This window comes from Pseudorca crassidens, chromosome 1 (genome assembly GCF_039906515.1).
Source record: "Pseudorca crassidens isolate mPseCra1 chromosome 1, mPseCra1.hap1, whole genome shotgun sequence".
Lineage (NCBI taxonomy): Eukaryota > Metazoa > Chordata > Mammalia > Artiodactyla > Delphinidae > Pseudorca > Pseudorca crassidens.
In genome coordinates, this window is record NC_090296.1 from 16,198,263 (window position 1) to 16,213,957 (window position 15,695).

At 45.3% G+C, this 15,695-nt stretch overlaps 1 protein-coding gene across 2 annotated transcripts in view; it reads left to right on the forward strand.

The window, feature by feature from the left end:
• KCNK10 (potassium two pore domain channel subfamily K member 10) overlaps positions 1-15,695 on the forward strand; it is a 141,638-nt gene that overhangs the window by 101,227 nt on the left and 24,716 nt on the right. For both annotated transcript variants that reach the window (XM_067728615.1, XM_067728610.1), the window contains exon 4: positions 1,786-1,946. In XM_067728615.1, coding sequence (XP_067584716.1) covers positions 1,786-1,946 — 161 coding nt within the window. The remainder of the gene's footprint in view (positions 1-1,785; positions 1,947-15,695) is intronic.

Sequence of the window (15,695 nt, forward strand, 5' to 3'; positions counted from 1 at the left end):
AGAGTAAGCCGAATACTCACTAGACGTGAGTTACCTACGTAATTGCAGAACTCTTGAGAACGCAGGTGTTGGTGTTTTCAAAGCACTATTTGAAATAACATATGAATAGACCTGGCTACAAAAGGATTCTTTTGTATTTAAACATCCATTCCACCAACAAACATTTATTTAGCACCTGATAATCCTTGGTGCAAGAAGTGGGTGGGATATCATCCACCCTGGTCAGGATGGCCATTGTCAAAAAGTCTACAAACAATAAATGCTGGAGAGGGTGTGGAGAAAAGGGGACCCTCTTGCACTGTTGGTGGGAATGTAAATTGATACAGCCACTATGGAGAACAGTATGGAGGTTCCTTAAAAAACCAGAAAGAGAAATACCATACGACCCAGCAATCGCACTACTGGGCATATACCCTGAGAAAACCATAATTCAAAAAGAGTCATGTACCACAATGTTCACTGCGGCTCTATTTACAATAGCCAGGATATGGAAGCAACCTAAGTGTCCATAGACAGATGAATGGATAAAGAAGGTGTGGCACATATATACAATGGAATATTATTCAGCCATAAAAGGAAAAGAAATTGAGTTATTTGTAGTGAGGTGGATGGACCTAGAGTCTGTCATACAGAGTGAAGTAAGTCAGAAAGAGAAAAACAAATACCATATGCTAACACATATATATGGAATCTAAAAAAAGAAAGGTAATGAAGAACCTAGGGGCAAGATGGGCATAAAGACGCAGACCTACTACAGAATGGACTTGAGGATATAGGGAGGGGGACGGGTAAGCTGGGACAAAGTGAGAGAGTGGCATGGACATATATACACTACCAAACGTAAAACAGATAGCTAGTGGGAAGCAGCCGCATAGCACAGGGAGATCAGCTCAGTGCTTTGTGACCACCTAGAGGGGTGGGATAGGGAGGGTGGGAGGGAGACACAAGAGGGAGGAGATATGGGGATATATGTATATGTATAGCTGATTCACTTTGTTATAAAGCAGAAACTAACACACCATTGTAAAGCAATTATACTCCAATAAAGATGTTAAAAAAAAAAAAAGGAAGTTGGTGGGAGGAGAGTCAGGGCTCAGTTGATACGGAGTTCCCAGGAAAGAGAAAAAGAGATCCGGGCAGAGCTAACCATCACTGTCAGCGTGAGTAAGAGCACAAAGTCTTCCCTCCTCCACTCTTTACTGTTTTCCCAGGGTAGGGCTGTACGATCCATGGGTCCTTTCTGAATTTGTACTAGACCACACATCCTCCTTAATGTGGAGCACCCATCACCCTAAGAAGGCAAATGCTGGAGACACCCACAGCCTGTCAGGTGGAGGGGATGGCCATGGGATGAGGCTGTAAGGGAGAAGCTGTTTTTAAATCTAAAAAAGGCAATGCTGAACACTTCTCAGGTGTTCAGCGTCCCTAAACCAGACACATCCTAGATATGTGATGTTTCTGAAATGGGTTGTACCATTTCCCGTCAGAAATGCAATTCTGGGTGACCATAGATTTCCTAAAATGTCATCTAATGAAACACAATAAGATCCTGGAAACCTGGGTCCTTTTGAAAGTATTTACAGGGAGAGAAGGAAGAGAAGCAATGGAACAATGTTCTGAATTTTATAGGGCCTTGGAAATGAAGTTCTGCTCCTAAACCTCATGAAGTGGAGGGGTGGGGGGGAATGGAGAAACCCTTTAAGAAGTCCGGATTCTTTCATTCAGTGCTGTAATTTCTCTGGCGCCTCACCATTCTCCCTCTCTCTTTTTAATATTTCTCACCAGGGTATGGGAATATTGCTCCAAGCACTGAAGGAGGCAAAATCTTTTGCATTTTATATGCCATCTTTGGAATTCCACTTTTTGGTTTCTTATTGGCTGGAATTGGAGACCAACTTGGAACCATTTTTGGGAAGAGCATTGCAAGAGTGGAGAAGGTCTTTCGAGTGAGTACTGCCATCTATTTAAACCCCAACCTCTGTGATCCAGTTGGCTTTAGCCTGACAGGATCCAGAAGGAATTACCAGGGTGTTCTTGTATCATTATCACTTTTAATGGAATAGTTCAATGTTATGGTCGTATTTTTATTTTTGGCCCATGGTAGTCACAGGTACTGTGCCTAAACTCTTGTCTCTTGTCGGTCTTCCTGGAATCACAACACAAGAGTGTTAAGTATAGATTTGCCAATACAGATTTTCTGAAGAGGTGAGGCATATGCAATTTCTTATGAAAGGTGGAAGATGGGTTCCTTAGTGTGTTGGCAATAAAGTAGAGAATTATAAATCCATCCATTTTGTTAGTGGAGCTCCTTCACTTTATTTCCAAGCACAGCATCTTCAGGCTGATCCTGGCTTCTAAGACCTCTTCCAGAAGCCTGCATCTTCTAGACATTGCTTTGTGCTATATATCTGTCTCTTCATGGCCCCCCCCTCCTCCCACTGCTGAGCGCTCCATCAGCAGTAGTACACTAACATACTAATTCATACTAAGGTGTTGATGATTGCTATTGCCTTAATTAGGTTTTTCCTCTTGAGAATACTCACCTTTAAACAAGGGACAAAAATCTCAACTCAAGGAATTTATTTTCTACAGATGGCATTCCTGGCATCAGTGACAGGCATGTGGAGCAGAGGTGATTGGACTGGGGTTTCCAAAGCCCTTTAGCTCACACCTGTTCACATAGTTTAACAGAACATCAGTTTTACTTAGGTGTTAGGTCATTTCTGCTCTCTTTCTCAGTTTTGACATAAGTCTCAAGTCTTTCGAACCTTCTTCAGGGAATTATTTCTTATGATGACTTCATATTTGAAAATGATCATTTGAGATCTTTTTCAGAATCTGGCAATGATGGGCAAAGATAGATCAGTGGTAAGTTCTAAGGCTGCGCTTGTTTTCCCCTCTGAGATAAGAAATCATGACATAAACTTCTCTTTAGAAGAATGCAAGGTAGCTCTCCCCTCGAGAGCTACCAGTTTCAGAAATTCTGGTAGAGTTGAGTGGAGGAATAAGGCACTAGAGCTGGCTTAGAGCCATCTTCTATAAGCTCAGTGATCTTGGGTAAGCTGCCTCAGTTTACTCATCAGCAAAATGGGATGGAATTTGAATTTAAGGTCTGGGTGATGATTAAATGAAATAATGTATGGAAAAGAGCTTGGTATAGGGCCAGACACAGAGTTCAGTGTTGCTGTGTGTCTCCTGAAAGAAGCACTTGTTGGCAGGCTAGCCACCCATTCAAATTTCATGAGTCGCTTGGTGACATGGGGGTTTTCCTGGAATGTTCTACAGTCTTTGCCCCAAAATGGTGGCTGGCCTCATTAGAACATGCACCTGGGCCCCTTGGTCACCATGGAAACCATCAGTGCTCAGCTTCTGTGCTTCTCAGATGCTCATCTCCCTAAACCAGATGTGGCAACCTTGTCTCCAAGAGCAGTTTTGAACTTCTCAGAGGTACCCTTTTAGCCGTGGCCTCTTGGCTTCTGATTTAGAGAAAAATGAATCTGGCGGATTAAACACTCCGAAGAACAGGAGTCAAATGGAGAAATGACTGATCTGGAATTTCTATTTTTATATAGCTTCTCTAGATCTGAGTTTATTTGTAGAAAGAAAGGATCGGACTACAGGCTTTTGAAATCCCCCTTTAGCAAAAATAAAATTTGGTCACTGTATTCTAAATGAGGGAAGAGGTTGCAATCATTTAATGACATCTGCTACCGAAACTGGGGACTTAGTTCCCATACGAATTTTGGACTGCAAGTACAGAGAACTGTTCTTCCCCTTAAAGATGCCTCTCAAATGGATCATTCACAGGACTCTGGGACAGAGCCTTCAAAATCTCGTTTCATTTTTTTTTTTAAGTTTTATTATTTATTTATTTATTTTATTTATTTTTGGCTGCGTCAGGTCTTAGTTGAGGCACGCGGGATCTTCTGTTGCAGTGTGCGGGCTCTTCCGTTGCAGTGTGCGGGCTCTTCCTTGTGGCATGCGGGCTTCTCTCTAGTTATGCTGTGGGTTCCAAGAGCACGTGCGCTCTGTAGTTTGCGGCACGAAGGCTCTCTAGTTGTGGCGCGTGGGCTTAGTTGCCCCGTGGCATGTGGGATCTTAGTTCCCCGACCAGGGATCGAACGGGTGTCCCCTGAATTGCAAGGTGGATTCTTTACCACTGGACCACCAGGGAAGCCCCTCATGTTTCATTTCTATGCTGATGGCCCACTCAGGTCCTTGCAGTGCCATCAAAGACTGGGAGTCTTTGGGGAAGGAGCGGCGGTATATTACCGAGTTGGCCGCACACGATGTATGCGTTTGCACAACATTTGGAGGGGGCTGTGGAAGGGGTGTCTGAGTTCCAGGAGGAACACGGGTGCACTTCCGGAAACTACAAACAACTGATTCTGCAGCAGTTTGCTTGCTGCATGCAGTTTTGGTGGAAAATCTCAAAGCTTTTTGCTTTTCATTTAAACTACATCTAAAAAGCCCGTTACCCTTAGGTGATGATTTGAGAACTGAAAATTGTACAAACCAACAAAGCTTGGGGTTGTGAAGTTTTAGTTCCCACCAGGAAGGTTTATTTATTTATTTACCTGCTCACTGATTAAGGCTTTCCATTCATCTGGTGTGTTTTCTCTCAGCTCTAGGAAGGAGAGGATTTTTAGTGGAGTAAAGATAGAATATAAAATCTAGGTGCCTATATTCTGAGGTGATATGATTTGGTTTCTTCTATACCATTCCAGGTCTGAGCCTCATTTTAAAGAATTGTGGAGACTTACTGTATTATATAGAAATGCCAAAAGCATTCCTGAATACCCGACTGTTGGGGTTTTTATGGGGTGAATAAATGAAAACTCTTTTTTCCCCTCTGGAGTTCAGAACTAATTGAGAAATAGACACAGGAGTCAGATGGAGATTAAAAGGTCAGCTTTATTGCTGATAAGCTCATCAGAGAATGTAGCTTTAGCTTTGATGCCAAAAGGACTTACTAACCATTTTCACCCTGAATTAGAAGAATTTCCCTGCAGTATTAGTTTTCTATTGCTGTGTAACAAATTAGTACAAATGTAGATGCTTAAAGCAACACTCGTTTATTATGTCATAGCTGTGTAGGTGAGACGTCTGGGCAGGCTTGGCTGGGCTCTGGATCTGGGGAAGAATCTGCTTCCACACTCATTCAGGTCTTGGCAAAGAATGGTTCCCTGTGGTTGTAGGACTGAGAGTCCTGTTTCCTTGCTGGTTGTCAGGTGGGAGCCATTCTTACCTTTGAGGTTGCCTGCATTCCTTGGCCTCCATCTTCAGAACCAGCATGGAACCCTTCTTCTATCTCTATGACTTCCCCTCTGTGCTCTCCCGTCATCTGGAGAAAGCACTATGCTTTTAAGGGCTCATGTGATTAGATCAGACCCACGTGGACAATCTCCCTGTCTTTACGTGAACTGTGCCCTATGACATAACAGAGTCATGGGAGTAATCGCTCATCATATCACAGGTTCTGGGGATTAGGGTGGGGCGTCTTCTCTGGTCATTTTAGAAAATCTGCCTCCCACTCCATCTTGGTCGTTGGTAGCACACGCCTCCTCAGTGAGGGCAGGGTCTGCTCCACTGACCTTACTACATCATAGAGGGCAAAACAGTGCAGCTCTCCGCAGCAGATGGTTTCAAACAAGAGATGAAAGAGGCTGAGCCGAGGGAGCTCGGTCCCTTCTGCTGAGTCCACTGGGTGAGCCGCTGTCTGGCTGAGCAGCAGGGGTAGAGATAGGGAGTGTTACTCTAGCTGGAGTCCTTCTACATGGAACGTGAAAATGGACATTGCCCCCAACGTCGATTTACAGTGGGTGAAGAATGTGACACTTACTTATCTCGCATAGCAAGAAGGCTAGAGGAAGATTGTTTCCGGTTTGGTGCATCAGTTTCCCAGTGACAAGTTAAGGATTCTGGTGCCAATTCCAATGTGTGGATTCTTCCACACACCACCAAGTAATTCTCTGGCACCAGCTGGGTGTCCTACAGTTCAACTCAATTCTGACACTATCTGTCTGGAATTAGCATCAGATCCCACAGGTTAAGGGCTCAGTCCTACAAGCCTGCCCTCCCCTTTAGATGCCAATTGCAAGTTCAGCTTGTTACCCATGCTTCTGATGAATGGCTAAAAATCAGAGGTTCCCACAGCATCTTCCTTCCTTGGGTTCGATTAATTTGTTAGCGTGGCTTACAGAACTCAGGAAACCAGCTTATTCACTAGATTACTGGTTTATCACAAAGGATATTTAAAGATATGAATCAAAAGTGAGATGAAGAGATACACAGGGAGAGGTCCAAAAACCATGGAGCTTCTGTCCCCAGGGCATTCGGGGCCTGGCATGGTGGCATGTGGAGTGTTATGGTTCACCAACCTGGACGCTCCCTGAATCTCCTCCTTTTTGAGTTTTGATGGCGGTTTCATCACACAGGCGTGATTGATTCAATCGTTGGCCATTGGTGATCAAATCAACTTCCAGCTCCTCTCCTCTCCTGGGAAATTGGGGGTTGGAGGTGGAGTGGGGGGGGACTGAAAGTTCCAGCCCTCTATTCCTGGTTGGTTTCCCTGGTAACCAACCCCCATCTTTAGGTGATCCCAAAGCCACCTCATTAACATAACAAAAGAACCTTTATGGCTCTCATCACAGGAAATTCCAAGGGTTTTAGGAGCCCTGTGCCAGGAAAGACCAAGACCAAATACATATTTCTTGTTCTCAATCACAACATCCCACGCGTACACCCAGGTTTGTTCTCCTTCTGCTCTGCTGTCCTTGCCACGTTAGCTTTGCGTCCTCAGGCTTGTGACCGCCTTGTTTGCAAGACGGCTGCCTCAGGACCAAATAGCATGTTTTCACTCAACCACATTTAAAAAAATTATTTATATTTATATTGAGGTATAGTTGATATACAATACTGTAGGTTACAATATAGTGTACAATACAGTGATTCACAATTTTTAAAGGTTATACTCCATTTATAGTTAAAATAAAATATTGGCTATATTCCCTGTATTGTACAATTATATCCTTGTAGCTTATATATTTTATACATGATAGTTTGTACCTCTTAATCCCCCACCCCTTCCCCCTCCCTCTTCCCACTGGTAACCACTAATTTGTTGTCTATATCTGTGAGTCTGCTTCTTTTTTGTTATATTCACTAGTTTGTTGTAGTTTTTAGATTCCACTATAAGTGATATCATATAGTATTTGACTTTCTCTGATTACTCAACCACATTTAAGGTAAGACAAAAAGGGCTCCTTTTATGGGAGAAAAGTCTTGCCCCAAATTTTCCCTGCAGACTTCCTCTTCTGTCTCATTGGCCGGAAGTGGGTCGCATGACCATTCCTACCTGCAAGGGAGCTTAGGAAGGTGAGTCATTGACAAAGGAGAATGGGGTGGATTGACTTAGACCATTGGTTCTCAGCGTGTGGTCCCTGGACCAGCTGCATTAGTAGCATCCTCTGGGAACTTGTTAGACATGGAAATTCTTAGAGAAGTTGGGGCCCAGCAATCTGTGTCTGCCAAGCTTTCCAGGTGATTCTGATGCCTGCTAAAGTTTCAGAACCCCAAGGCACAGAGGAGTCGTGTTTCATCTCCGGTTGTGATGAACAAAGTTAGAATTCTGGGAGCAAAGGAGAAGTTGGGGTAAGCAAATGACAGCATCTGCCACGGGTGTCATTGAACTGCTAGCCACACAGACCACTCACAGCGATGCCGCCTTCTCTCCCCCTTACGTATCGATAAATTCGGTGGCCTTTGGGATCCTTGACTGACGAGAGGCTAACTTATACGATACCTAACAAACCACCAGCTTACTCACCCCCGTCCCCCAGGTCTGCTGCTGCCTGGGCAATTCTCCAGACTTTAGGGTTTTTTAGGGGAAGAGAGTCAGGCATGGCATGGCTCTTCAGAGCTTTGGCCTCCAGTCACAACCCACTGGCCTGAACAAGTCACACTGCTCTATCGAGAGCCTGGAATGCATTGTTTGATCTCCAGGAAGGGGGGCGGGGATGGGAAAATAGGTGAGTACTAGTAACGTCATGTGCAGATTCCCTGGGACTACCTGTTGGCTCCGCTCTAGGGTGACAAGCGTCCCTAGAATTTAGATTCAGGTGGCCCATGGATCACTCTTTGGGGAACACATCTCCAGTGAAACTCATATAGCATCCAACAAAAGTGGAGCCCCTGATTTGTTGTGACTTGCCTAAAACCACACAGTGAGTTGAGTGAGTGAGCCTGGACTTGGGATAATTTATAATTATTTATATAACATAAAGTAAAAATAATTCTTCCTAGGTTTCCAGCAGGAAATCTGGGCAGTTAGCAAGGAAGGATAATTACTTGGGATTGAGCAGGGATTACTTGGGTTCCAAAGCAGATTTTTTTTTAATTAATTTATTTTATTTATTTATTTTTGGCTCTGTTGGGCCTTTGTTGCTATGCGTGGGCTTTCTCTAGCTGCGGCGAGCAGGGGCTACTCTTCATTGTGGTGCTCAGGCTTCTCACTGCAGTGGCTTCTCTTGTTGCAGAGCATGGGCTCTAGGCACACGGGCTTCAGTAGTTGTGAAACATGGGTTCAGTAGTTGTGGCTCGCGGGCTCTAGAACGCAGGCTCAGTAGTTGTGACGCACACGCTTAGTTGCTCCACGGCATGTGGGATCTTCCCGGACCAGGGCTTGAACCCATATCCCTGCGTTGGCAGGTGGATTCTTAACCACTGTGCCACCAGGGAAGCCCCCAAAGCAGATTTTGGAAGTGGGCAGCCTCTTCTTCCCCTGCTATGGGCTGGCTCTTTTGCTGGGCTGGGCCGACTGTCACTTGATAGGATACTGTAGGAAACCTGGTCTGATTTTGGACTGGATCCCATTTTCTTGCTCTGAGCTGGACTTTGGCCTCTGGTAGGAAGCAGCTGCCTTTTTTTTATCTGGCTGATCAGCAGGCTTTCTGATATTATCTCTAAAACCAAGGGACACTTTTTTTCTTCTTTGGCCTCGCTCCCAAGGATACAGCAGAAATGTGTATTTGCCTTTGGAACGAAAGGAGCCTGGGTGTAGCTGACAAATAATAACGTGTTACCCTAGGCTTATCGGTGCTGTGATAACCTGGGGACTTTAGAACCCACCAAATGCTTACAGCAGGGTGATGACAATCTCAGTCTGGTAATGATGTTCCATTAGTGGGCTAATTGATCACTTTGGATTGCAGGAAGGGGCTGGTGGAGAAAGCCTAGGACTCCTGGAGTCCTCTGCCATGTGCCTGGCCTGAGTCAAAGAAAGATTTTGAAGAACACCCTTGGCAGGAGACTTGTTTCTTACAGCGTGTCTTTGAACTAGTCCCCAGCAGCAACGGGGATAACAAAATTATTATTATGTCAAGAAGATAAAAGTCCTTGTTTTCGAAACTGGGTATTATTCTCGGCTCTGTGGGTTCAACTACAATTTCCAATTCCTAGTATTAGTGTAAAAGTTCATTGGGGTACTAGTTATGCACACCAGCATCTTGCCTAAATAGCGGGGGGCCGGGGAGGGCCAGATGGTGGGCTGAGAGCGCCCAAGGGTCTGCATGTGTTCATGTGTGTGTACGTGTGTCTTTCTGCCTCTATGACATGGCCCCACTAGTGCATACCATATTAAACATGCCTGAGAAATAACCCAGTGGGACTAATGTTACATGAATATTGTGAGTTTATTTTGATCAGAGAGAAGACCCTGGTTTTTAATGTGAACGCTGCTTTCTTACTTCCCCTAATGGGCTAGAAGAGGGTGCAAGGTAGCTGTTTTTTTTTTTTTTTGCATTACGCGGGCCTCTCACTGTTGTGGCCTCTCCCGTTGCGGAGCAGAGGCTCCGGACGCGCAGGCTCAGCGGCCATGGCTCACGGGCCCAGCCGCTCCGCGGCATGTGGGAGCCTCCCAGACCGGGACACGAACCCGTGTCCTCTGCATCGGCAGGCGGACTCTCAACCACTGCGCCACCAGGGAAGCCCAAGGTAGCTGTTTTTAAATGCACAGAAGGCAAATATTTTTACAGCTTTCTCAACCAGGTTCAGAACAGCTGAATTAATTTAATATTGTCCCAGGGGCTTCCCTGGTGGCGCAGTGGTCGAGAGTCCGCCTGCCGATGCAGGGCACGCGGGTTCGTGCCCCGGTCCGGGAAGATCCCACATGCCGCGGAGCGGCTGGGCCCGTGAGCCATGGCCGCTGAGCCTGCGCGTCCGGAGCCTGTGGTCCGCAACGGGAGAGGCCACAACAGTGAGAGGCCCGCGTACCGCAAAAAAAAAACAAACAAAAACATTGTCCCAGATGTGCACTTGGGACAAACTATATAAGTGACATCCACAAAACAGTCTACACAGCATCTCTTAATCACGGCCGTGACACAGTTTGTCCACGATGGTCCTTCGTTTCTCCCTTCCTCTGAGGCAGGCTTGCTTAGCCTCAGCTCTATGGACATTTTGGGCTGGATAATTGTCATGGGACCTGTCCTGTGCATTGTAGGAAGTTTAGCAGCTTCCCTGGCCTCTATTCACTGGATGCCAGTGTCATCAGTGCTTCTGGTACAACAGCCAAAAATATCTCCAGACATGACTAAATATCCCCTTGAGGGCAAAATCATCCAGGTAAGAACCATGACTCTGCTGGGATTTAAGGGATCAATTGCCCCACAGGTCCCAAGGGGTGGACCCTGGTCCCCTGGCTGAATCTTCCACACAAGCTCTGGGGTCTTCATCCATGGTCCTGTCCAGTTCTTCAATGCCAGTGCCGTTCCCACTCGGAATTCTCTTCTCTCAGATGGGTCCTTGAAGAGGGCTTTAGAAATTTTATACTCTGGGAATAAGATCATTTCTCACCAATAAGGGAACATGCCGGGGGACTTGATTCTGATGATATACACAAAGATAGTTGGTTCTGCTACTCTTCAGCAGGCATACCATCTCAGCACTCTCTCTAGCTGGCCCACTGGGGACTAATCTAATATATGATTCTTCCTCGTTCTTGTCTATCTTTGATAACTGGCCAGTGTCCCTTTGGTTTTTCCTGTTGCCATCTGGGATCACCATGGGAGGTTTTTGTTTGTTTGTTTTTTTATAAATTTATTTTATTTATTTATTTTTGGCTGCCTTGGGTCTTCGTTGCTGCTCGTGGGCTTTCTCTAGTTGGCAGTGAGCGGGGGCTACTGTTTGTCATGGTGCCTGGGCTTCTCACTGTGGTGGCTTCTCTTGTTGCAGAGCACGGGCTGTAGGCTCCAGTAGTTGTGGCGCACGGGTTTCAGTAGTTGTGGCTCGCGGGCTCTGGAGCAAGGCTCAGTAGTTGTGGCGCACGGGCTTAGTTGCTCCGCGGCATGTGGGATCTTCCCGGACCAGGGCTTGAACCCGTGTCCCCTGCATCGGCAGGCAGATTCTTAACCACTGCGCCACCAGGGAAGCCCACCATGGGAGGTTTTAATGGCCTTTAAAATGCATCTTCACTGTTTCCTATAAACAGCAAGGCTATCAAATCTGCCTAAAATATAACTACTTAAAATACTGCCTGGGGCTTCCCTGGTGGCGTGAGTGAGCCTGGACTTGGGATAATTTATAATTATTTATATAACATAAAGTAAAAATAATTCTTCCTAGGTTTCCAGCAGGAAAACCTATTTGTGCCTCATAGCATTTTATCTGCTCCCAAAGCGTTTTAGTTTTCCAGCTTTATCTCATCTAGGGATACTTTGAATTGGACCATTGCCTCGGATTCTTCTCTCTGCACCTGCTCTAGCTCCTTCACCTGGCTCCTCATTGGCAAACATCTTTTCTTGGTGTTCTCTTCTCCTGGAGATTAACCTAGGACTTCAGTAAATGCCCGCTTGCTCGTGTCTGCTGTGTGATTAACGTGAGGGTGGGCTTATAATGTGAAAGTGGGCTTGTACTGTCTCGATGGCTGACTGGTTTGGGCCCACCTCTGCGAGGCGGGTGGCCAGGCAGACTGTGTTCTCCACTCCTCTGTTCATTTCTCCACTGTGTACAACCCACTCGGTGTCGACAATAAGAGGAACACACAGCTCTAAGTCAAGCTTCTTGGTGAGCCGAGGCAGCTGGTCTTGTCTTCCAAAAGCATTCTTCTTTTTCTGGATTCATCAGATTGCCTCAACAGTTTTGAGAACCTGGAGTCTGAGGGCATCAACAGCAAGATTTTAATTCCCACTGGGGATTTCACTCAGTCCTAACCTCAGGGAAAGTGGTGGAAGAAGCTCTTCCTAAACTACCGTCCAAACGAGGAAGGTCTCTGGAACGTTTATGTGGGTTTTCCTTACCTGCCAGGTCTTGCCCATGGCAGAGTTGGTCACTTCCTAGAATCCCAGGGGATTTATTGATGAAAACATTTTATATCTTTGCCTTTTAGAACTACTGAAAGTCCAGTGATGTCTTAGTATGTATGGTAAGCTGTTTTTAAAACTTCCAGGTACTTCTGAGTTATGAATTTAATCCAAGAATTTTATTAGTACTCACATTTTTATTAGTATCATAAAACCAGCTTAATAGGCAGATGATTTCCCATGTTCACCTTTCATCACCGGTTTTTACAGGATAGTTTGGGTCCTTTGGAGGACACTCATACAATAGAATAATAATCCTTTACCCTTTTATAGAACTCTCTACCTTTTTTATATTACATTTATCAATATTAAAAAAACTTTTTTTCTTTTACACTTAGCCTCATGCTACTTCTGTGAGCCAAATGAGTAAAAAACACTCTAGTATGTCTTCCGACAAATTAGGTTCCTAAAAATTGAGAGATGCCATTGTTGAACCGTTGAGTCTGCCCATCTTGGAGCAGGGTATGTGGTCTATGACTGGTATGTCAGTGGTCATTGATAAATTCCAAGTTGCTTTAGAACTTTTTGTTTTAGGAAAGGGGAAGTGTTTACATCATTACTGAGAGGTGTGCTGGTGTTCTGAACTTTGACCCCAAAGAAGCCGCTCCCTTGGGGGTGACAGCATGGTAGGCATGGTATGGTCACACTGCAGAGCAGACTGATGGCTTTGAGTAAGGAAGGGCTGCCCAAACTGATGGAGCCTAGGAAACGTGCATTCCTGTTAGAGGAATTACACTTTGTATTTTGAGGGAGAAAATGCTTTGTTTTTTATTTTCTGAGGAGAGCTGCATTTGTGCCTCATAGCATTTTTGACTTAATGGTTTTGCACTATATCTTGGAAGTTTACTGCTGAGTTTTAGTCTCTTGTTAGGATAGAGCTGTGGTTCTCACCCTGTGGGTGGTGGGTCCCCAGGGTCCTGAGCTGCGATTTTAAAGGATTAGAGCATCATTTTGTGCATCAAGCATTACTGGTAGATAGAATAAATAACGTCTCCTTTATATACTTACTACCCTTTCCCAAATGTACGTAGAGGGGTAGTCATCAATAATTCACTTAAGTTCATTTAATAATATGATTCCTGGATTCATAGTAGCTTTTTTTTTTCTTTATGGGTTTGCACAATCAATGGGTACCAAACGTCCTATTATTGTGTGGGGATTGAGGATTTTTTTTTTTTAATGTTCAAAAGGGATTCCCATACTCAGAAAAGTTGAGTACAAAAGTACAGGGCAACCCTGGCTTTTCAAATCAGCACTGTTTCCAGGGAATGAACATTTTGGTCCTGGCCATAGTCACTGTTTCAGTGAGGGTCTCTTCATTTAAGGTGTCCCCAGGAATTTGCTGGATACTTTAGAGCCTGCTTCAGCTTTTTCTTTTGGTCTGTTTTGTTCTATTGTGGTAAAATACACATAACATAACATTTACCATGTTAACCATTTTTAAGCGCACAGCTCAGTGGCATTAAGCACATTCACACTGCTGTGCCACCATCACCACCATCCACCCCTACAACTTTTTCACCTTCCCGAACCGAAACCCTCTGCCCATTAAACAGTAACCCCTCATTCCCTCCAACCTCCCAGCCCATGGCAACCTCTATCCTGCTTTCTGTCCCTATGAATTTGGCTGCTCAATATACTCATATAAATGGACTCATACAGTACGTCTCCTTTCCTGACTGGTCTCTTTCACTTAACGTAATGTCTTTGAGGATTCATGCATGTTGTGGCATGTGTCAGCGTTTCCTTCCTTTTCAAGGCTGATGGGTTCCACTGTATATATATAGACCACATTTTGTTTATCTATTCATCTGTCTTTTGATGGACACTTGGGTTGCTTCACCTTTTGGCAATTGTGCATAATGCTGCATGAACATGGATGTACAAGTATCTGTTCAAGTCCTTGCATTAATTCCTTTGGGTATATACCCAGAAATGGGATTGCCGGATCATGTGGGAATTCTGTGTTTTATTTTTTGAGAAACTGCACTATTTTACATTCCCACCAGCAATGCCCAAAGGTTCCAATTTCTCCACATCTTCACCGGCACTTGTTCTTTTCTTTTCTTTTTTTTCTTCAACTTTTATAGGCCACAAAGACAACATTTGGTAACCTGCTACCTGATTGTCCTCTGAAATCTGGGCGGCTCCAAGGCTGTCATTCTGTTCCATGGGGGGCAAAGTGGAGAGGCTGTGCTTTGGGCCCTGCCTCCCTCTTAAACCCTCTCCCCTCCTCCGCTCTCACCTCCAGCTGTGTCCCTGTGCTTATTCCCACTCTGCTTCCTTAGCTCTGGCCATGTACCAGCGCTGCTAGGAGGGAGGGTGGCTCACCACCAGGCCAACCTGGGCCTCACATGCTGTTGATGCCTGGTTTCCACCTGGCCTTGCTGATGCTCTGAAATCCTTTCTTCACCTCATAATGATTCACTCCCCAGCTCCCCATCCGGGTTGCTCCTTTATACATCTCCCCAGGTCGACTTCATAAGCAGTTATCAAATAACGCCTTCTGTGTTCTCAACAGGGTGGGGGCGTGGCCATAAACAAAGACAGCCCCTTCTTCCAAGGAGAAAACAGACATGTATGAAGACCAGTGTCCATAGTGAGACCAGGGCTGGGGCAGGTGGCCTCAGAAGTCACATGGCCTCAGTGCGTAAGCCCTGATCACCAGCCACGTGACCCTGGGCTGTGCCTCAGTTTCCTTACTAGAAAAATGGGGATAAAAAAACAGTAGCTACCTCTTTGGGCACTTAGTTGATGCATGAGAGCAATGCCTGGCATCCAGTTGGCGCTCAATAAATGTTATTCATTGTTACGATAAGCACATTGTTAGCTTACGAGCCCAGGGGAGGGTCTTGTGAATTCTAGCTTGTGTATTTGACGTCACACGCTTTTTCAATGATGGACCTGTTTTGTGTAGCTAATGGATTGTTCTCTTTAAGTAACACATAAGGGCTCTGAAGCTAAGGGATACTCTGCCTTTCTTCTTCTGTACCCCTCTGGTACCTGCTCAGTGCTAAGTGCTTTAGAGGCATTCAGTAAATAAGTATTGATGGTGAATTTGTTGGAGGGGAAAGAGAAATGAACCAGATTCCTTTTCACACACCCAGGGAGTGCAGGCTCTGCATCCCCCTCCAACAAACCCGACTGAAGAAGAGATGCTTACTGATGCAGGTTTCAGTGCTACCCTTCCTGGAATGGATGTGGAGGTGGGTGGGGCTGGAGAAATGGAGGCAAAAGGGCAGTAACAGACAGAGGGAATCCCATGGGCAGGAGGACGTGGGCCTGGGATAGAGCTCCAATCGTCAGTCATTGCCTTGGGAGGAAAAGATGCACTGG